The 23,877-nt window shown below is 43.6% G+C and overlaps 1 protein-coding gene across 2 annotated transcripts in view; it reads right to left on the reverse strand.

The window, feature by feature from the left end:
• Positions 1-270: 270 nt before the first annotated feature.
• LOC112236732 (obg-like ATPase 1) overlaps positions 271-23,877 on the reverse strand; it is a 42,799-nt gene continuing 19,192 nt past the window's right edge. For both annotated transcript variants that reach the window (XM_024405344.2, XM_024405337.2), the window contains exons 5-11: positions 21,420-21,595; positions 18,269-18,349; positions 17,703-17,800; positions 6,478-6,618; positions 5,809-5,905; positions 3,563-3,685; positions 271-783 (exon numbers count right to left, since the gene is read on the reverse strand). In XM_024405344.2, coding sequence (XP_024261112.2) covers positions 679-783; positions 3,563-3,685; positions 5,809-5,905; positions 6,478-6,618; positions 17,703-17,800; positions 18,269-18,349; positions 21,420-21,595 — 821 coding nt within the window. In that variant the 3' untranslated portion in view covers positions 271-678. The remainder of the gene's footprint in view (positions 784-3,562; positions 3,686-5,808; positions 5,906-6,477; positions 6,619-17,702; positions 17,801-18,268; positions 18,350-21,419; positions 21,596-23,877) is intronic.

The following is a 23,877-nucleotide window of genomic DNA, read 5'->3' on the forward strand; positions in this document are numbered from 1 at the left end:
ATCTCAGGATATCAGGACTAACCATGGAGAGGAAAGGTTCATTCAAACACAATTTCACCTGACCAATTCTCTTGTATGAAATAATCAATATCCCACACTTAGGCCTCTACAATAAGAATCGCTTTACAGATACAATTATGGTTGTCCTCTCTCTGCCAGAGCCACTGTCAACTGTGTCTTTTAATTCTGTAATCAGTTGCCAGCAGGACCCACTATCGCCGTCTGCAACCCGCGCGCCAGTCAATACAGACATCCCCAAACACACACAGGCTGGTTTTGTCAAATGTTTTATTGAGTATAGACATCTGGGCTACTGTAAAACATGCATTATCTCCGGAAGGAGGAGAGGAGCAGGTCGCATTGTCCCTGCTGTCAGCTGTGTCAGGCCTGGCACCAGTGATGGAGATTAATGAAGTATCAAGAGAGTAATATACTTCTTCAAATGCTCCTACCAAAAGCTGTCAACGTTTAGTGGACCTGTTCTTTGGCAAGGGGGACTGTATGGAATTCTCCTGAAGCAAAAACAAACAGAGATAATGTGGCAGAGTGGGCAGTAGGTAGGACTGAGCCGACCTGGCAGGTATCAATCACAATCACCAGCTTCATTCTGTCTAAAACAAAGAAGAGGAATTATCTAACGGCACAGTCCATTCTGGTAGCCAACAGACTGTGACGGAGTCACTTCTTAGTCTTGGGCTGGTTCGGCGTGTTGAATTTGAAAAAGATGACGTCTCCGTCCTCCACAATGTAGGTTTTCCCCTGTTGTCTGTATTTCCCCGATGCCTGTAAAACAGAGAAACACAACACCCAATTAATGACAGTAATGAAAAACAAGAAATGGCTATAAATAGTAAATTAGCAATGAACACACGTGATCATCTCACTCTTTCCTGAAAACAGCATATACACACAGTCATGTTTTATTCATGGGTGACTAGATTCCCACTGAGTGAACAACCCTCTTCTCTGTCAATTTCCATTCGTATGTACAAGTAAAATGTTAATAACGCTCTTCATTATAGCAACCTCATACTTCTCAAGGAAACAAAATAAGTTCCAACATTTCTTTTGTATACATTAGATGTGTTTGTTCCCCTTCCCGGGCAAACTCAAAATAATTGACTTGAAGTGCTAATACGGACGGGTTTATGCATTCTGGTTCTGCACAGAGCACAATTAATTAGAAGAATCAATGTCCCTTTAAAGGCTCAGGAGACCATTTAATCCAGACTCTATAGCACCAGAAACACTGCTTGGAGGGGGGGGATCAATGGCTATTTGTGATTCCAGAGTATGTATTAAACCAGACACGTCTAACTGGTTCATTTGCACTTGAAAGCAGCCATCTGGAGGAGCAAGCTTGGCTTAAGCAGATATGATTACTAATAATGTGATATCCCTGTACGCTGGCCTATTCAAACAGCCCATTCCCACAACTGACATGAACTAGCATTGGCCTTAATGCTGCAGTCAAAAATGCTCCATGTCCACATATACACGAGGGAACGGGGATTGGAAGGAGAGCATGCAACAGGACCTGAGGCTCTGACGTCAGGCTTCTATAACAATCATGTTCAAACCCCTAGAGCCCTGCACATTTCACCCTGTCCTGACACTTTAGGAACTAGTAACCAGCAATACATTACAGAGGATTTATACACATTTTTACAAAGAATTGAGGTGAAATATTATTGAATTATTCAAATGTTTTGGTAATTTCCAGATCCCTATAGGGCTAGTAATGTAGTGCATGGATATCTGCCAGACAGAGGATTTGGAGATCTACTGGGTGACATTAGGAGTCAGTATGCCAAGCTCTCACTCCTTGCCAGTGCTAATCACACATCTCCTGCACAGGATTTAGGAGGGATTACTGTCTGATACTCATCTAGAAACTCTGTGATCTCCACTTTGTCCACATCCCTAATTGTTTAATCCATATATTCCATTGGTGAAACAACTACTCACTGTTACTTTTAGACCTTTTTAAAACAGAAGCCAGGCCAATTTCAGGTTAAAAAGTATCCAATTACCACATGGTTTGATGTCATCAACAGCTATTGGCTGGTGGTCAAGTTTAATCGTGTTTGAAGCTTAAGTACCACGACTATCTACATAATAGGACTGTGAAGGGCTTTGTACCCACTAATAACAGATGCCAGTCAAGGTTCTGGAGGTAAACCAATAGAGGCACTTCCTCCAGACACGTGCTAACCACTGACACGGACAGATTCATGTCCTGCTGTGTCAAGGGCAGGACCATACAAGACAAACCAACAGCATCAGACACACTAGTCACGGTGGGTGTCGGGAAATTGCTACAATCCATTGTGTGACATGGAACACTTTGGAATGTTGTTCCTTGCCCCAAGCTTTATTCTGAAAAAAGAAAACGCAAGACCCAATAGCGTTAACTCGACCAGGCCGACGAGAGGTGTCGTAGTTGAGGCCAATGTCTTACAGTTACCCTGAGCATTTCCATGCACTCATAGACTGAGAATAAAAACATTTAATGATCCAATGGAGCCATTTTTTATCTCAATATCAAATCATTTCTGGGTAAAAATTAAGTACCTTACTGTGATTGTTTTAAATTAAAATGGACAAAAAGAAACAAAACTGGCTAGGACTGTTGGGGAGTGGTCTGAGTGGGGAGGGGCAAACTCAAAACTAGCTGTTATTGGCAGAGAGATTTGGAACTATTTCTTATTGGTCTATTAACCAATTTACCGCCTGGTGATGTTACCAGGCATGCCAAAACTCAATCCTAACAAAACAGGCTGAGATTTCAGGCAGTCTTTTCAAACAGCTCTTACACTAAAAGGGCATTATCATAATTTTCACAGTATTATTCCAACCTCATAGTGTGGAAGTATGTACAACCACAGGCAAATCACGTTTTTGACTGCACTGGGCCTTTAAGCGCTCAGCGACATAACCTGCTGTATTTATCGTAGAGCTATTGTCTTCACAAATTCACCATGAAGTACAGTGATTATATTTGACAGAGCAGAGCCCATTTAAAAGCCACATCCCAGTAAAAAGGTCAAAACAAACATTGGCAGTTACATTGGCAGTTATAAAAGAAGATATGCAGGCCACACTTATGTGCTGTTCATCCGTGAAACAGTCCTTATGTAAAAAAAAAAAATGTCACACTTTATTTAACTTGCCCCTTTATATCGCTGTAACAGTGCTGCTACAGTGGCTTGGGGATTTGGCGGCAAAGAGTGTAAAGCTAACGGTGTGCTCTATAGATGTGGATGGTTAACGCCTGGTGGGGTACCGAGAGCTTCCTCTGAGCGGCTGGTCTGAGGTATAAGAAAGGCCTACCATGAGCCTGTTAGAGCAGATTGGGATAAAGATATGTGCAGCAGGAGTAGAATTGCAGTGTTTAGAGACGGAATCAGTTGGCTTGTCAGGTGCGCTGGCGGAGTGTGTGCAGTAATTTCTTCCCCTGAGTAAAGGTGAAGAGCATTTGCAGTGCGAGCGGTGTGGTGACTGTCAGCTCCACTGATCACAGGAGACTTCCCTCATCTCCTGGCGCACCCCGACGGCTCACCTTGACAGCGTTCTCACTGCCTCCCTCTTTAAAATCCTCAAATTTCATTACTTCAGCCATAATGAAGCCCTTCTCAAAGTCCGTGTGGATCTTGCCGGCTGCCTGTGGAGCCTTGGTTCCTTTCTGTCAGGAGGAGGAAAGAGAAAGGACACACAAGGTAAATTAATTGTTTTGGAGAAGATGGATTACAGCACAGGACTGACATGCTGTTTGATAGGGGGATGGTGAAGTGAGCATGGCTAGGGGGTGTGTTGGGGGTTATTCTTACCTCGCTCCTGATTTCTGGATAGCACTACACACCGTTGTGCATTGGTAGAGCAGCCTTGAGGCCGATAAGGAGTCAGAGCTGCTATCAATGCCCACCAGCAATTTCTGATTCCCATTCCAGGGTGCTATTGATTTCTGTCCAAGCAATCTTGCCTCATTGTGGGTTGCGACTTTGGCCTCAGGTCGTCAGAGAGCGAGAGGGGCAGTGTTGCAGTGGGAGAGACACTATATTGACCTGGCTGTATCATACCTGACCATTTTGAAATAGAAACGTTCACTATATTTTATATACAGTGTATACTGTCTGCATATGTATTTGTACATATTCTTACTCCTCTTTGTCATGTTTGAACTTCCTCAAAAGGTTTTCATAGCACAGCAGATGATTGAAAGGAAATGTAAAAGTTCCCTTTATGGAATATACATTTGAATTGAAACAGAACTTACATTATAATGGAATAACCGTGGAAAATATCAAATTGATTGTTTTAGATGTCCATTCCGAGTACCAAAAACAACTGTTTTCCCTAACTGTTTTATAAATTCTTTCTACATTAAATCCCATTTAGCGCCAGAAGTCACAACTGTCTCTGATAAAATACGCAATTTATATGCATTGAAATAATGCTGGGGGAAATTGACAAATGACCCAAATAAGTGACATTCCTGCTCTGCATCATTATGACTTATGCCTGTCGACCTGCTCTCCCTCTCTCCCTCTCCCTGCTCTGTAGCACTGTGCCTCGAAACTGTTGAGCACCTTTAATTATGTATATAATCAGGTTGGGGTCAACATATTTCATGCCAAAAGAATGATGTGTATTTAATGACTCCAATACATTACCATCCCTATGCAATCTCATTGACGGAGTGCTTGTAAGTTTAACTACCATTAATCAGCATCAAGGTTTGTCTAGGTGGAGAAAAATAGATTAGGGGATGATTTTGTCCTATGCCACACTACAAGAGGTACACATCATAGTAGTTAACAGCTATGCAGAGCAGCCTGATAGATAATGGTCACCTCGAGGCTGCCTAATAAAGCATGCTAAAGGGCTTAGCAGCACCACGTTACAGAGTGCAGTTTTTACAATGTAAGATGTATTGGGTTAATATAGTTACTCACCGATGCTTACCAGACTAAATGCCTCTCACACACACAATCAAGGCTAGCCGTAATCAGTTATGTCAAAGGAGACAAGCCCACAGGAGAGAAAGGCTTGGAGGACTTCTGTTACTTTCCTAAACACACCGAGGACATCACTCATGGCTGGGAGGAGGTGGCTCCTATATTATTGTCAATCAAAAACTTTAAGCTCAAAGTCGTCTTTTTCTTAAGAACGTACTGTACATACTTTCATTTTAGCCAGTTGTCTTAAACACTGCTCACGTTACTTACATGTGTTAGGATGAACCAATGCATCGGTATGCTACTCCTGACAGGTAGAACACATTATTAGGATGGCCCTTAATCCTTTTATTCCCTCTAAAACATTTGCACAATACCAGTGTGCCGAGCCAACATCTGTATCGATGTCAATCCGCCTGTGATTCAGTGTCACCCAGGCTCTCGGCGGGCTCAGTAAACTGAGACACAGGGAGGAGGAGCCCCCAGCAGGGCCCACAAATGGTCAAATGAAAAGCCACATCAATTTCAGCACAGACAACCCCCGTCACACAGATTAGGCAGGCACAATGCTAGGGCCCCTTATCTCCCGCGGCAGGAGGAGGGCAGGCAGATCTGCGCTGGATGGAAACATTCTCAGGACGTAATGGGCAAAATCAATTGTTGCCCTCCTCAATCAATGTAGCCCCCCACTTTCACTGTTCAGCAGCTCACCAGTAATTGAAGTTATCCTTGGCCTGTAATGACTAGCTAAAGCAGGACCATGACAAAGTTGAAAGTGGCTGATATCAGGCTGGATGCCAGCAGGGTGGAACGGCTCGCGGCGCGGCCAGCCGCTGGGACAGGGTCTTACCCGGATGGTCCACGCACGGACCTCGTCTGGTCCAGCTGTGAAGAAGTACTCCAACTGTAGGGCTCCATAGCCAGCCTTGATGATCCTTGTCAGAACGCTGTCAGAATAAGCAGGGTGAAAGCAATATCAATTTTCATGTTGTTCACGGTGCTGTAAATGCTAGGTCATTTAGGGTATTTTAGTATTGCTTTGATTCGTAGCCACCTCTCTGGCAAGACCACATCAATCCCGGCATATAAACTCATTAAATAAATAAAATAGGATCACTTCGTTTAACATAGAGCATTTAATTCTCCAGTGATTTTTTGGGATTAATTGGCACGCTTGCCGTCTCATTTAGCACCTTTAAGAATTCATCCCAACGTCTCTCAGAGCTCGGGAGAAAAAAAAATCTGCTGTCACAATTTCTCTTCCTCCATAGAGGTTTTCACATATGAACAATACACCCAAAATGCCCAAGTTATAATTATACCTGTAGATGACAGATGACAGTTAAAAACTTAATTTAGAAGAAAACCCTTTGACTGAGTTGTTCCCGTTAAGAGAGGGATCCTTGCTTTATAATGGTAATTACTCTCCCATTTATTATTCTATCAGCGCATGTAATTAAAGGAGTGCGTGGAGGGCACAGTTGATAATAAAGTGTGGGGAGACTGAATGCTAATTAACCTCTGAGCCTTGTGCTCGGTGCAGTACTTCTGAATCTCCTCTTCACTCATGTCCTGCAGGACACTCTCCACTCCTCCGCTGAAGGGGATGACCAGCGCCCCGGGGTCGTGACTGTCCACCCACTCCTTGATTTTCACCAACCTGGACAGTAGACACAACAACACAGACAGGATGGAGCTTCGTGGTGTTGGTGTTGACTGACAGAACAGAACAGAGTAGCGTTTGTTATCCGTCGGCTGGCCTATGCATATTCATGAGAGAACAGCCCGGCCTGTTTACCATGCCGTTTCGGAACATTGCCCTGCCAAGGTCGCCCTGCGATTGCACAGTTTCACTTTGTTGCTAAGTTTCGGTTATTAACAAGTTCCCAGTTCAGGACTACGTTTATGTGACATGTCATGTGTAGGTATGAAAGAATACATGCAATGACATCCCATTAAGAAAAAGCAGATTGTTGACAATTATATAGTTAAAATGGCAATGTTTTACCCCAAATCCATCCTTACTGTTGGTTGAATCTTTACTGTAAAGGACAAGTAGATTTATTTCAAACCGTTAGCACCCAGTCCAATAATTGCTCGAAGGCCTGCAGGATGGATGTAAGTATAGTGTTCCCACTTATGAACGTCTTAGTTATTCACTTCCCTTAAAGCCGTTTTAAGAGGTTTTTCTGCCCTGTGACTCAGCGGGACACCTGACATTACAGGACAAAGATATCCTCACAGTTAATGGTAACTCTCTGCCAGAACAATGTGTGAGGGGGGTCAGATAATTATGAGATTAGCCCCACACGCTTTCAGCCTGGCCTGGGATTGGACGAAACCCAACAAGCAGCATCACACAGACCCATTCTAACACTTTGGGCCCGACAGAGAGAGCTCCCAGACTTGATTCTAAAGGCCCCTGTCATTATCTGTAATCCTACTTTCCTGTTTAAAAACCTATAAATCAAAAGGCAGGGAGTGACCGCACAACCTCAATGCCACAGCTATTCCAATAACAATGTCAACCGTTTATCTTCTCTCTATTGGATCACTGGTGCAGTCAATCAACTCTAGTGTATTTCTACCGCTTACAGCTTACAACAATACAATCAATGCTAAATATGGGAAAAGAATGACAACTTCAGGGAAATGTCATAGCAGCGGTTGCTTGGATGCTTTTTTTGATCATTTAATTTATCTTACTGAGTGATGCCAAAATCGCTTTTTACACCATCAATGGATTCCCTCTGCAGTAAACATAACTATCTATCTAGAACCATCGCCTAATATTTCCCTTCCTGCTAAGAGTGAGGCTGTGATGCGCTTAAACGAGAGTTGAGGATTTGACAGCCGCCACTATGAGCTGGCCACCACTTCCCATGAAGGGAAAGAAACAACATTTAGTGGAAACCTCCAGCTTGAAAGCCAAGGAGATGACTGCCTCTCCAAGAGGGGAAAAGAATCCAATCTGGGATAATAACAGCTGTAGCCTGTCACTTTTCGGAGCCCAGCCGTCTATTGGCTGGCAGATTATTTGCATTCCTCAGGTATCGCATTCTCTACAGGCAGCCGAATAATGATTCACAAATCACTCTCCCCACACCAGTCAAGGGCTGTGATCCTGTGAATAGACCATTGTACCTGCGACTGTAATTGGTGAAGACTTGACAGAAGCGAGCTTCGCCAGCCAAGTAACAAAGAGGCTCTTGGTGGAGCGCTGAGGGATGATTTTAATAATGCGGACGCCGAGATGGAGAATGTGAGCGCCAAATGAGCACGAGGGTCCCTGGGTCCTCGCATCGAGTGACACAGGAGCAGACAAACACCTTGCCACGGGAACAAGGTACACCCCCTTCTCCCAACAGAGGCAACGCAGCACTGTCAATTAAGAGATTTGATGTTCTGTCAACATGACTTCTCCGACCAATTTCAGGAACTTCACCACTGTCTAGTCACGCCACTTTACAGTAGTTACATCCTCTCCAATTATTTGTGTGAGAACGCGTCTTGACAAATGAATCGGGTAAATGTTGATGCCAAAACATCAAAAATATTGCTCCTCTCCAAGAGGCTATTCCATCACGCATACATTGGTAAATAATGACGTACAAAGTGTCATGTGATGTCAGTCCGTCTTGTCAAAGTCGGACCGTGCAGGTAATAAGTGAAAAGTTGTCTGCACTCAGATGGGTCTATGTCCTGTATCTTTAATGCGCTGACAACTTGATACTAAGTCTGGGCCATCTGTCTCAACTATGCACTCTACAATCTAAGCAATGCCGAGCTTAATTCATCAGAAACGGGCAAATAAAATGTATATTCTATTGTCGAAATGTTTCACTTTCAGTATACAGTTTACACAGTGTTGACTCAATCCAAGAATGCTTCAAAGTACTCGTACAATTTGAGAAAAAAAACATGTTCCTTAACATGCTGTGCAATTGAGTTCAGATGTGTTGTTTGTAAAAGCAGGGTGACCACTGTCAAAGATGCCAAAATATCAAAGTAGATACAATACATTACTGGGGGAAGAGAACAAAAGACTGTGAAAGAACAGACACTCTGTGTGTGTGTGTGTGTGTGTGTCTTGTCACTGTCCCATTATGCCTCAGTATAGAGTGCCATCTCTCACAGCTCTGCTAATAGAAAGATTCAGCACTTTCAAATCTAGATCTCCTTCTCTGAACAAATGACGCCTGAAATTTTTATTCTTTTTATAATGGAATTTCAATGGCCTTCGCTGCAAATCTAGTGGAAATTTTTGCATATCAAGTAGGAAAAATTAAATGTTAACCACGTTTTAATGTGATTAAGGGTGACAGGGACATTATTTCTGCTAATCACTCACCGGCCTAAAAGCCTCAAACAAGACTGGGGAACGAGCCAGGTTTCTGCTGCTTTTCCTGCTAGTCTCCTAAAAAAAAGTATGTATATATATCCCGTATATAATCATTTCAAAGCAAATATAATACATCAATATTTTCTTTAAAACCGGCCTCCAACGATTTCTATTTCTAAATGTATTTATTTTAATCTCTATTCAACCTAATATATATTCATCAAATTATGCATATTTCTGGTATGTCTTCATAATACTCTAACGGTATCTTCTTGCGGTCATGTTATTTAGATTATTCAAAACAACCACATCCTAAACATGCTGTTATTCGATACCCTAATAGCCTTTTTTGTGTGTCGCCTACATATTTTATTCCACAATAAGCCGACAATACCTACACCTAAATTAACACAGGTTATTAGCTCTACAATACACGCCTGCAGCGATTACAATACGTCTGTCTATTCAACGGAACAACCTTTGGTAAAGTAATGACAACCTACTAAAAACAAAAGAGCTTCCAACACACAGCAGGCTGGGATGAGCACTTCCCACAGGGGTGCCTTGTCTATTTGTCTTGTTCTGTGAGAGAATCCTGAAGGGGGAATAATTCCTGTGTTTCCGCCTGCCTGGGGCTGCCCTGGGCTTTGTCACAGCTTTGATCTGCTTAAACGACTCAGGAGGGAGGACACAATGGGAGCTCCTAAAGTACAGGTGCAGCTACCTGAGCCTGTGACCTGGGCCTGTGTCTGCCGTCCATTCATACGGACCGGCTTCATTATCACTGCTTAGTCAGGTAAGCCTGTAAAAAGGTGAGGACAAAGGGACCCAGCACCTAGGCCCAGAGTGGCCTCCTTTCAGATGCAATTGAATGCTGACAGGACTGAGAAGTAATCCTCTAACAATCTCTCCCTCTCCACTACTTCATTACTGACCCACCCACAGGTGGACAGACACACAGCCAAACAAAGCTCCTCAGCACTTGAACCTGAAATCACGCACGTGCACACACACACACACACACACACACACAACACACACACACACACACACACACACACACACACACACACACACACACACACACACACACACACACACACACACACACACACACACACACACACACACACACACACACAGCTGAAGGATTCCCCATCTGTCTGCTGTTGCTGCTGCTGGCTTGCATGCCATGCACTAACTAATACAATAACAACCCAGAGGCTTTATCCCCCACCCCCCCTCTGTTTCTCAGTTCCCACTGAACGCTCTGGAGCACGCAGCATCTCGACCAGCTTTCCACCCCTCCTCCCTCAGTGGAGGGGGGAAATGAGAGGTATGAGCTCACGGTGCCGTTTGAGGCTGGGAAGTCAGGGGCTCTGTGGGACGCTTTTCATCCTCCCAGTGGTGCGCTCCTGTGAGGACACGAGTGCAGAAGCTCTCTGCTCCTCGTGGCCACGGCTGGATGGAGAGGCAAAGAGAGGCAATACATACAGCCCTGAGAGGCAAGCAGCCAGCACACAACCTCAGCCTCTCTCACTACTTTCCTCACATCACAGCCAATATTGTGAACTTGTTTCCCTCTTCACGGCTGAGGGGAGCAGAGCGGTACCGGCACAATGGGAAGAGGCTTAATTAAGAGCATCCTCTTGCTCTGTTTTCTCAAGCTGTACAACAAGGCCATGCTAACAACAGGCTTTTTCAATTGTTTTTTTTCGCTAACAACTTTCTTTCATGAAGTACAAATACTTGAAAACAAACATAGATCAAATCCATAGTGAATTTGGCTTTATTGAATGAACAAACACTCCATAAAAATAAAAAACGAATATCACGATCAGAAATTCAAACAGTAACTCCCAGGAGTACATACTACATCACCCTAAATAATTCTCTATATGGGGCAGCAGGGCTGTCATTCATTGCAATTGACTGCGAGCAAGAACACGAGGGGGGAGAAAGTCATCAAGATGTGACAATTGTGACAAGAGCAGGCAAAGTGTAGCGCAAGCAGCAGAATGTAAAGCGGTGGATTTCTCCATCTCTCCCTCTCTCTTCCTGGATGACAGCTTAATGTGTACCACATGCAATATTTATTCTCATCTTGTGTCAGACTGTCTACCCGTCCAAGGGAGTACAAAGAATGGCACTTATTAGAATAAAAGCAGAGGGAAGGTAATCAAGGACATATGGAACATCAGCCAATCATGCCCCCCATCCTCCCCCCCCCCGTTTCCTTTTTCCATTCATAACAGTTCAACAATCACTCTGATAACAAGCTTTCAGGAGCTGTATGTGGCAACACTAAATTCATTAATTTATCTCATTAAAGCTGCCAGGCTGCAGGACACTTGCTGTGACATGTGTGTTTTGTTTTAACCCTTATCAGAAAAGATCATAAACAGCACAACTAGCACAAAGCTATCAAAATATATCATTAGCCTGACTTAAAACACACGGAGATTCTTATGCTCTCAATAGCACAAAGAATGCTTCCGAGGGCTTCTTTTTCCCCTCCACCACAGAGCTGCTTCTGAATGCTTTGGAAGAGGTTAGCATACTGTGTTACAACAGAAATGGCTATTCTTATCAAAAGAACACGGACTGAACGGAATGACGCTGTGATCATGTATTGTATGCTGACACACACGCTTTAAGCAGCAGATTCAAACCAAATCCAGTGTTGTCACGGCAGTTGACCTAGTTAGTAATACAGAAAGTATGGCCAAAAAAAGAGCAAGAGGTAAGTGAGCTTTACTCAGTTCAAAATGGGACTTCTGATCAGTATCTAACCTGAAGCTATGCCCTCTGGTCAAGTATGTAGCCCGGGTTCACCCACTTGGCATTGTCCCAATCTTTATTACACAAGGGGACCGTTTCGGGGAACACGTCGCTGTCTTGTGAGGTCAACAGAGAACAAACGAGTGTCTGCTTTGTTCCTATGGCCAGGAAGGAAGGCTGTGACACTCACCGTTAGGATCTCATTAGTGATAACAACAACCGAACAGAGCCGTCCCTGCCTGCGTGTCTTCCCCAACAAACCCCATCAGACCTCACCAGACCAGACCACAACAAAAGGCAGCCAGGCTACCCAGTGTCTTCTACTCATCCAACATGGTGAACAACAACAGTGTGATAGACCAGGCAGACAGACCAGGCAGACAGACCAGGGACGGTCAATAACAAAGCCAAGTGAACTGATGCTCCGGGACTTTTATTAGAGACCATGTGGATATGGTTTACTCCTCTCCGAGCCTCTCAAAGTCATCCACACTCATTACAAAGCCTAACTGAAGGCTTCCACTAGGAGTGTGTGTTTTCAGCAGGGTACATGTCTTCCTTCCACGGGAACGCGTTTTTTTCTCTCCAGGATCCCACAGTACATAAGGGGAGAGGGGACGGCTGTGGACAGAGTGAAAGGGGACCCACTGATCATATATGTCCCGCATCGCTTTGAAAGGCAAACCGTGACTCCCTAGACAGCAGTTCCTTAAAACTTGGATGGAGCCAGCGGTTTTGCACTCAATAAACGTTCAATTCTGTTTACGGGAATTATGGTTTGGAGTTGCAAAAGTGGGCTGCTGCCACCGCTTTCCTGTGACGGTTCTCAGCAGACCACAACAATGCCTTCCCTCGGTGACAGTCTGCCTCAAAATCTGATGGGGACCAAGATGCGATTAACAAATCCTCTAACGTTAAAGAAAATGTACAGTTATCATTACTCTGCACCAAAATAAAAGTTAAAAACATAAAGTCAATCCTGAATTCAAATGAATAGAAGACCTGAACAAAACATAGATGAGTAGGTTGTAGAGAGAAGCCGAGGGACAAACGGAGCACGTCCTCTCAGACAGTGGGATCTTTTAAAACTAAACGTGGCTAGACTATCACCCTGCTGCGATTCACTGCAGATGTACCTTTACTTGAATTGTCAAAGCACCACCTACAGGCCAGTTGGGGTAGTTCAATAAGCAAACATACCTGCTGGTTCACTTTCCATATCAAGAGAGAAATGAAGAGACAGCCAGTAAGAACAAAGTAACATGTCTGGAGACACACAACATAAGCAGGAAGAAAGCAATAAACATACGACCAATCCACAGACAGACACGTGCCAGACACACACACACGCAGACAGAGACAGACAGACAGATACACCCCTTGCATGTAAAAGCCCCCTGTGAAGAGCCGTCCTACCCTGACATTCCTCTCCCAGCTCACGGTACAAACTCTGCACACTCAGAGAGGTCACGCTTTCCGGTTTTCTTAAAGGTCAACACACCTACTTAAGAGGCTCCAATTTACTTTAAAGCACATTATGAGGAGAGAAAAAAAACTCTTCAGCAAAACAGGCTGGCTCTCAAGTGGAGCTTTGCGTTTACTAAATGTGATGGCAGTTGGCTGTCTGCTAAGGACATTGGATTAAATATCTGATAATATCGAGGCTAATGAAAATATTAAAAAAGGTTGAAAACTCCACCGACCAGGAGCTTTTAAATTACCAGCTTGTGCCTTGACAAGTGAAAACATACAAACAGCAGACAAACACCCACATTATAAACTGAGGAGTAATGACCCTCTCTAATACACAAACTATGTGACACAGACAAAAGTGTTCCAGGCAGCCTACTGACGCCGAGGGAAGAGAAAGCCTCTTGGTAGACTCTTGTAGATGCCATTCCCTATCACGCAATGCCTCTCAGTCATAAACACATGACAAATGCGGCCTTAATCATTTTTTACGAGCGGGGATGTGCAGGAGGCAGCGCATGGCTGGAGGGGAGAGGGGAGCGGGCGCGAGCAGCAGGCAGCCCCCGCTCCACAGAGGAGAGGGCCGGAGTGGTAAAGGCTCCTCTGGAACATCACTCGGCCAGCCGGCCTTTGATCTCCACACCGCAATTACGCCAACATCTAAATGAGCATGGAGTCGCCTCGGCAACAGACTTCAAACATGCACATGGACACATTCTCATACACACGCACTGTACTGTACTGTATGGAATTATACCCACGTGCTCCTCTCTACAGTAAATGATGTACCGTCTCCAGCAGAGAAGCTGGGGATGAAAGGAGGCCCTGTTCCCTCTCTGATCCCACCATTAATGATGGCTGCTTGCTAACGCTAATACAGTTTACTCTTGTTGAAATGAGGTCAGCTTGGTATGTAGTGGTTACAACACTGCACTCCAAACAGGGATATGATGGTCTAGCAAATGGACGCATTTTCCTCTGGCAGAATTCTTTCCCTACGTTATATAACATGGAAGTATTTCGCTGATGTAAAGACACACCATCATAATAGTAGGCCTATATCTGTCAGGGCCGTGCACAGACCTTTCGGGGGGCAGGTCCAAAACACTTACTTTCCTAATTCATTACTCGATATTCATAAAATGCAAATGGTCTCTGTATCAGAACATTTGTATTATGGCCTATTTATTTTCTGCAATATCACATTCGTCACTCATTGTAAGCAAGCTAGAGCCAATGACTCCTAGTAGGCTACTAACTAGAGATGAGATGAGTGACATCAGAAAAGTGTCTACCAGCTGACCATAGCGGATGATGATGTAAATCTCCTAGTTAGCTAGCTAGTTTGCGATGCTGTCAAAACAAACCATTTTACTTAATGTCAGTTTGTTCTGCTGATGACATTTGCTTATTACCACCAAACACTTGAATTCGCCCCTTCTCTGTCCATAACAGTGAGAGACACACATAACAGGTCCAACTCAAAAAGTAGCCTACCAGTAGGCCTATTCAAACTATCCACCCGGCGCCCGTAGCAAGCACAAGCACAATGCAAAAGTCAGGCGAGTGCACGCTTGATGCGGGAGCGCGGGGGAGGATTTATGAGCTAGTTTGATTTGCAATTCGTTACATACATTTTATTTTTAAATATAAAATTCAAAATAAAATAATTCCACTTAGCTGCGAAAGCACTTTCTCATAGGAGGGCAAAAGGGCAGGTGCTCGAGCACTGGTTGAGCCCTATCTGTGCACGTGCCTATCTGTCACTCAACAAAAGGCCTTTCCATTTGCAATGCTATCTGAACATGGTGATCAAACAGGAAATTATTGAAAAGGAAAGTGTGTAGCCAAAACGTATGCTTGTGACAAAAATATGAGAACACACCATCAACAATAACAACTGAAAAGTCTGCCTGAAAGTGAATATGTGATTAACAGACATTGCAAACACTGTACTATGTAAATGAACACAGTGCCGTGGGCCTGGAAAATGGCCACCCGAGTGTCCCAAACCAAAAAAAGACAAGACTGGCCTGTTTACCTTCTATGGTGCTCCTCTTTATTCTCTACTCACATTAAAAGCTGAGATTACAATTTGTCTTGCTGTTTGCTTTGAATAGTCTTTAACCGTATCATCATCTCAACTGTTCTGGGGGAAAACACGAGAGCATGGCGACAGCCAAATGGCAGTCTGGCGTCGCCACAGCAGACTGCCTGCTATTAGGGCTGAGAGCAGCATTTAGTGTACATTTAGGGGCAGCTAAATCTACCTGTAATCATCTCCGTACAGGTGTGGGCTCCACTCTGGACAAGGGAAGTGGCCCATCACTTGTCAATCAGAAACACTTTGATGTCTGCATTGTTCCACGCTGAGCCCTCTGGACACAACAGCACTACTGTTTGCCCATTTGAAAACGCCCCGAGATTTATTGCATTTCTCACAGTAAAAAAACAGAACCACACAGAGGTAACATAAGAAAAAACAAAATCCTGCCCATGACTGACGCTCCGCAACGTCATGATTCATCAGATTTATGTGTTTCTGTTGCAGCGTTCCCTCCTCCCGCTGTCAGACAGACAGACAGACAGACAGACAGACAAGACTGTCATGTCAGGAACATTTTTGAACAGACAGTCATCAGTTGAACAACTTCCCTCCGAATCTAACAAGTCTGCCAAGCGAAGCAGAGACAAACAAAAGCAGGAACAAACTGTTTGACACCGAAACCTAGAGGGCAATTGAAAAAGTGCGATACCCATCCACAGGTGAGTGGTTATGGACAGTATGTGACTGTTGCGTAGATAAGACAAGTATCCCTTTCACCTGTAATGGCCATCTCCCAGTCTGCTCTCCCTGTGGCCAGGTTAGCTCCACTCTCCTCAAGGTGCTCAAGTGAAAAAGCCCGCTCTCATCACCCCTATGGCCACACTAGCACTCTGCAACAGGCCATGGCAAAACCATAGGGCCCATATATCAGGTACTGCATGAATGGGACATGGAGAACACTGTTTACCAGACCAGAGCTAAACAGATAGATTTGGAAACATTCTGACACAATCTCATTTAGTCGGAGTTCACCTGCAGAGTTTATGAGACAGAGATAAGTCAGGCAGGGCTTGAGATGACAAGTCAAATAGAACCGCTGATTACACCAAGAACCCCTCTGACCTGTTTACTAGGAAACACAGTAGTCGAAAGCACATGTTTGTGAGTCACTGTTAACATCTAAGTTGCAGATGTCATTCTGATCTCACTTGTAATTCCATGCAAAATATGTATTTGGAGATGGCGAGTCAACCCAGGAAGACAAAGTATTCATATTTTCGAAGAAGAGCAAACAACACATGTAAACAGTGAACTCTTCAGACAAAACCAAGCATTTTGGGGGAAAACAATTGTAGACATCATAATATTTAAAGAGAACCATCCTTGTGATTTATTGGCCCTCTCCATACGACATTCATTCCTATTTTGGCCTTGAGTCACTGAATGTTAATTTTTGTTGTCATTTAAAGCCTTTCCCCCTTTGATATCGTATGGAAATGTGCCATTTTTCATGGAAAATGGAAGCCAGATGGTCTTAATACTTAATGAAGTGCAGAGTTTTGGGGGCTGCTTTGGTTTTGCAGGGTTGACTGTGACTGGAGTGTCAGAGCAGGCTGAGTGCCACCCCCAGGCACGTCCTGTCACAGAAAGACTATCTTATTGGTCTGGAGTCAGTAGAGCAGCGTGGGTACGGTAGTAGTAGACAAACCAACTCCACAGTGTCTGAGGGATCACTTTAGCATGGGGAGAATAAAGAAGCTTCCCAATAGGACTTTACTCTGAGCACTGTAAGCCTACGGTATCGAAACATCACTCATAACTATCTGCAGTTACTGGTTAGAAGGGGGACACGCTTTAAAACCGTTATTGAACATTGGGAATTGACCATGGAAGTTCTTTGGAAAACATTGGTTCAATGTCTCGCAGTTTGAGCTGATATAACATAAACTGAAAACAGGAATCATTCATTCATGGTTATGGATGGGTGAGGTGTAAGGGAGTCGACAATTAATAAGAAAATACACATTTTGTAAAAGGGAAGGTCCGTGGTTGTCCATGCTGTAAAGTCAGTGGGGTTCCTCCCTATTTCTGAGCACTGACTTACCATTTGTTCTTTCTTCTGATGTAGTCTTTCTCTGAGAGGTTAATGAGGTAAATCATTGGCTTGGATGTCAAAAACAAGTATTTGTTCAACACTTCGATCTGTGTGTGTGAGAGAGAGAGAGAGAGAGAGGAGAGAGAGAGAGAGAGAGAGAGAGGAGAGAGAGAGAGAGAGAGAGAGAGAGAGAGAGAGAGAGAGAGAGAGAGAGAGAGAGAGAGAGAGAGAGAGAGAGAGAGAGGGACAAGAACTGAGGATCCAAACTTTCCAAAGCAGTCTTTGAGGAGGATGCAGAATAAAAAGTGAAGCCAAATCAAATTAGGACCTTGTCTGGACTCTGCAGGGAGCCTCTATAAAGCGTTTAGATCAATATCAGGCCGGACTGATGTCATTAGTTTGTTAACAAAAAAGTCATATAGAAATACCTCCCAAAAAGACAGCATGCGCATTCAATTGTGATTTGCATATCAGACCCATTTGTCTCAAAAGCAGGAGTCTGACTTTCAGGCCAGATGAAAAGATAAAGCTGATAAATGGCAGTAATACATTTGAGTGTGACATCAAAGTCTTACCTCCTTCTCAGTCCAATCGCGACAGTAGCGGACATGTTTCTTTTCATCCGCGACCCAGTTCTTGATTTTGAGCATTACGTCCTGTTCGGGATTAAAAAAGAATGAACAAGAAGCCATTAAAGGAGATGAAAAAGAATACAAACCCAGCAGGGTACAGGGTAATTATTTCCTAAATGCACGGCATCCTGATGACCAAATGAACAATGCCTGCTCGTATTGAAACAGGAGAGGCCGGGATTTGACAGGGATGGCACGCACAAGGCCCCCCCTCCGCTCTCTTAAAACAGAATAAAATGCCCTCTAGTGAGTCGCACTAAGTTCACCTGTTTGGCACACGCCATATTCAATAAGGACCATCCAATAATAAAAGTATGAAGAGAGAAAGAAAGGGGAAGAAAGAGAGAAAAGGTAAGGCTAGTTGGTTAGTAATGTGTGTGTTATTTTAAATCCCTCAGGCTCTCTGCAGTGAGCAGTCATTGAATATGCACTAGTCAGGTACTAATTACACACTGTTCCTCCTGGAGAAAATATTAGGCTTTTCCAGCAATGTTTGCCATATTCATTACTGAAGCAGTTGTGGGTTGAGAACCCACAGGCAAGACTGGGCCATGACAGGATATGGGAGCGGGAATGGGTGGGAACATGGGAGGGAGGCAGTTATAAAAATTTGTAATAAAGAAATTGAGCCTATTATTGTTGATCCGACCCCCACAGAAATTAGCGGAACACATTCTTTTTGTTCCTTTCAACTTAACCTCCCCCTTCATATAAAAACTCCTCCACCCCCTGCAACACTCCCCCTACCTCCTCTTTCCTCCCCAAACCCTCGCAGCACTTCACAATCACACAACCCTTTAAAGAACAGAGGAAAAGAGCCTGCCAGAGCCTCAATTACACAATGGCAGAAAAAGCTCCACACACTGACCCCCAGGCAGCTGCATTCCCTCTCTGCACATCTCTCTCTCCGCAGGAATTCTAAAGGCCTTTTAGTCAGGCAGCCAGAGTGCGGGCCAGCAGGAGAGAGAGCAGGAAGAGCGCCGCACAGTCCGCCCGCGTCAGCCCAAGTCTTCACAGAGAGATTAATCATGTGTGAAATGGAAACAGCAAACGGCCAGTGACACAGGCTGAACCCGCTCCAGGTTTCCCTCATCAGCTCTGGGCCTCCGTGCAGCGCTCCTCTAACAGGCAGGTGTTAATAAAAGGCATATGGGTCCCACAGGGGTCAAACACATACGCCTGCCACCAGGAAACACTGCTGGGGGTCCTAGCTGCTGAATATTATTGTTTGTTACGGACAGGGAATTCTGGGATGAAACATTGTCCTTGTTCAATGTACATTATGATCTCAAAATGGATTGAAGTGATCATAACAACAGTCTTTTAATAGGAGTTCGAATAGCAAATTATGTTGCAACATTAGGCCTATACAGTTTTTCACAATATGCAAAGACATATTTGCTTGTGAACCCACAATCAGCCAGTTGAATTCATGCTGAATAAATACATGCATGGTTCAATTGGCCGAGTATTCTCAGAAAAAGGCAGATGGCATGGTTTCAATCACTTTTGAACAAGTGTAGATATCATGTCTATTTTATAACAGGAATAATCAGCTTCAGTTATAAAACACCCCATGTTTGTCTCAGTCCTATCAATACCCAACACATGTAGGTAGCTATAGAATATTGAGTAACATCATTATTTGTATAGAAATGTGTATAATATGTCACACTACAGAAATGTAAATATCTGTACTTAAATGCGTGTTAATTCAGTATTCAGGCGTATTTTCGAAAGAGAGAGGACTAAGTGAGGAGCTCTGGGAAAACAAGCTGCAGCTACAGAAATCAGTGCTTCATTCTACGTTCTCGTTAATTACTCAGTAAGTGCTAATTATTACTGTTTAAATTCAAATACATGGTATTTACCTGGTTATTTTATGGTACTCAAGGCACTATAAAAGGACGTGCTGCTAAACCATTTATTTATTTACATTAAGGAGAATCATGGTACACGGTGGCAGAGGTACTGCCTACCCTAAACCTGGACGTAAACAGAAGGATGAAGGATGCTCTCAGTAAAACAAAATAAAACTCAGCTGAACGTGTCAAATACCAAATTCAGCCTGTAAGAAATGCAGCCTTTGATAAGGACCATTCTCTCACCTCTAAAGGAGCCGTCTATAGATTTCACTTGGCAAGGCATACACAACCTTTGACAAGTAATGTAAATTATTTTTATTCATTGCCTAAAATTGTCAGCAATTATGTGCGTCAGCGGCCACCTGCCTGGCCTGAATGGCTGCCCGTCTGCCGGGCTGCTAAGGGGGATTACTCTGAGGGGGACCGACCGGCCGGGGCCCCTGCAGCAGGTGAAATGGCCCCGCTCGTTAGTGTAATGAGCGGTCAGAGGCTCCATGTGCAGGGGTTCTGAAATTGAGCACGTCGCTCCCTCTGAAAGGCCAGATTACCTCGCTTACTCGCCCATTCTGCATTGGGTCACACTCCCTCTGCCCTGCACAGAGCACATCATACAATCACGACAGAAGCAGAACTACCGCAGTGAATACGGCAAAGCTTCGTTATATACATCAATATTATTACTTAGGTTTGGGCCCCGCATGCATTTCGACATGATATACAGTGTATTTCGACGCCCTCTAATCTTACACAGTCTATTCTGTGTCTCACTGCGGAGAACCGAAGAATGTTCTGTCAAAGCACATTTATTGTATTCATATCTGGGATGTGGGATTGTGGGTCACCCATTGTATGGCCTCACCCAATTTCCAGAAACTGCTGTGGGTGCGAGAGCGAGCTAGCGAGAGCTGTGCAGTGATTTGAGTATTACTTCAGATGAAAAGAGGCTTGTGAAAACACTTTCATTAGCCCAGCACTGTGACCCAGGGTTAGCAGCTGAATACCTAACTCTCTATTCATGATTTCAACAGCAGAAAACCCCTGACCCCCGATCACTTTCAATCTCAGAAAAAGAGAGAGAATGGCGCAAAGAGAGGAAGGAGACCCTATGGGGGGGGGGGGTAGAAAGAAAAAAATAATCCTCATTGACACTGTGTGTGGAACGCAGGGTTATTATTTGTGCTCAGGTGCTGTGTGGGAGCTGCATTGGACATGCTGAGACATTGACTCACGTATTCAGGTTTGAGTTTCTTGTCGCTTCCCCTCACGGCCACCTTCTCCAGCTTCTCCATAATGGGCCCGATCATCTCCTCATCCTTCAGCCTCAGCTCCTCATGGATGATCTCAATGTCCCTCACTGGGTCCACGTTCCCCTCCACATGGACAATGTCCTCATCCTCAAACGCACCTACAATACAGCAAGAGGATCACATCACTATAACACACTACCACATGCACAAGTACTTGAACCTTCGCTGTAGCTACAGAAATACACACAAGCACACACCACAGGAGGTTGGTGGCACCTTAATTGGGGAGGACTGGCTCGTGGTAATGACTGCAGCGGAATGGGTGGAATGTTATCTAATGCATCAAACATATGGTTTCCATGTGTTTGATGCCATTCCATTTGCTCCGTTCCGGACATTATTATGAGCCGTTCTTCCCTCAGCAGCCTCCACTGATACATGCGCACACACACACACACACGCACACGCACACGAACACACACACACACACACACACACACACACACACACACACACACACACATACACACACACACACACGAACACACACACACACACACACACACGCACACGCACACGCACACACACACACACACACACACACACACACACACACACACACAGCATCATCAGGATCAATGGCATCGACTGTTCCTCAGGTCACAAGTTGTACTATGAGTACTGAGATCACCAACAATGATTACATTCTCAGGGGAAAATTGGACGAATAAATACATCCACTTCAAAAAGCACAGTGGGAGAAAACCATGGTAAATGTAATAGCCAAATCACAATACATTTGACTATTCTACAAAATACATACCGTACGCAAGCACACGTTTTGTAAGCACCACTATGAATCTTTAACTTGCAGTGTCATGGTAAATTCCTCTAACAGTTGTGGGCTCCCCCTTTTACTTACATGGAAAACTTTAACTCTTTGCCAACTTTAGTACCCCAATGTGTGAGTTTAGCCAAAGGCGTTTCTGTTTTTATTGTGCTGAGAAACAAGACAACTTTCTGTACCTGTGCCTGTGCCAGAATGTACATCTGTATGGTGTGTAGCTAGTTCATTTCTAAGAGGCTGTCTGGCACAGCCTCTTAAAAACACAAACAGTTAAAAATTGCCTCCTGGAAATAAAAATGTATTCATACGGAAAATGTTACTGTAAATATAAATACATAAAAACAGGGCCTTCCCTCTGCTAATCAATGGCCTAGTTGCAATGGTCTTGATGGTGATTAGATAATGAAGCACTTAACCACACAATTTAGCCAGCCACTGATGATGTCCTCCTCCTGATTCTGGAGAAGGGCTCAGGGTTCCGGCCACGGGGCAGGAATGGAAGGGTAGTGGGAGGCATCTGTCAGACGGGGACTGACATCCTTTAACACCAGTCATGGCCATCTCTCTGGCCCACTATCTACTATGCCATTAACTAGTGTCAGCACAGTGATCGTTACCATTCACCCAACTGGCAGGTGACAAGAATCATTTATGGCTTCTCGGACATCCGGCTGATATTTTAACTTGTTTTCTGAAACTTTTACTTCTATAAAGCCACGAGTAAAACACCATGTAACTAAACACAAAGATGTTGTTTCTGTGTATGGTGAAGCTCATGAGCAGCATACCCTTACACATCTTCTTCTACCTGACAAGCATTAGCAATGAGTTTTTTGAAAATCATTTAAACTGTTTTCGTAAAACACTGATCTTCAGTTGCACTTAAACCTTACATTTTCACGATAAATGAAGCTTTATCATCCACCTGTGTAGCAGGGTTGCGCTAACTTCAAAATTGAATTGAGAGAGCCTCGGAAATTCCAATTAAATTCTAGACGTTTAATTAAATTTGTCGCAAACAGGATACAGAATTGCAATTTGAATTTGAATTAAAAGGAAATAGAATTTCATTTAGTGAAATTAAATCAAAATCAAATGCCTCTCCTATTCTGTATTAGGTGTAATCTATAACAATATACATATTGTACATAAAACATGTCATTATATACATGCATCGCTCATCCATATATTTATATGTACATATTCTTATTCATTCCTTTACACTTGTATGTTTAAGGTAGTTGTTGCGAAATTGTTAGATTACTTGTTAGATATTACTGCATGGTCAGAACTAGAAGCAACAATAGATTTTTAGGACAAAATCTTAAAATGAATGATTAATGAAAACAAAACCTATATGCGAATATTCAAAGTCATTATTTTCAATTAATCACAACAACAAACCATATGGAGGAAATACTACATTTCCCAGGATCCACTACTTTAATCCTCAAGTTGGCCCTAAAGCTTTAGAAAAAAAGCCAAACAAGTGAAATGATTTGTTGCCATAAATTTGCTTATTCTAAGCACTAACGTTAAAAAGAGTACAGGAAATGAACATTGTTTCCAGAGAAAAGTGATTAACTATTTGTT

The sequence above is a fragment of the Oncorhynchus tshawytscha genome, linkage group LG03, assembly GCF_018296145.1.
Source record: "Oncorhynchus tshawytscha isolate Ot180627B linkage group LG03, Otsh_v2.0, whole genome shotgun sequence".
NCBI classification, from domain to species: Eukaryota; Metazoa; Chordata; class Actinopteri; order Salmoniformes; family Salmonidae; genus Oncorhynchus; species Oncorhynchus tshawytscha.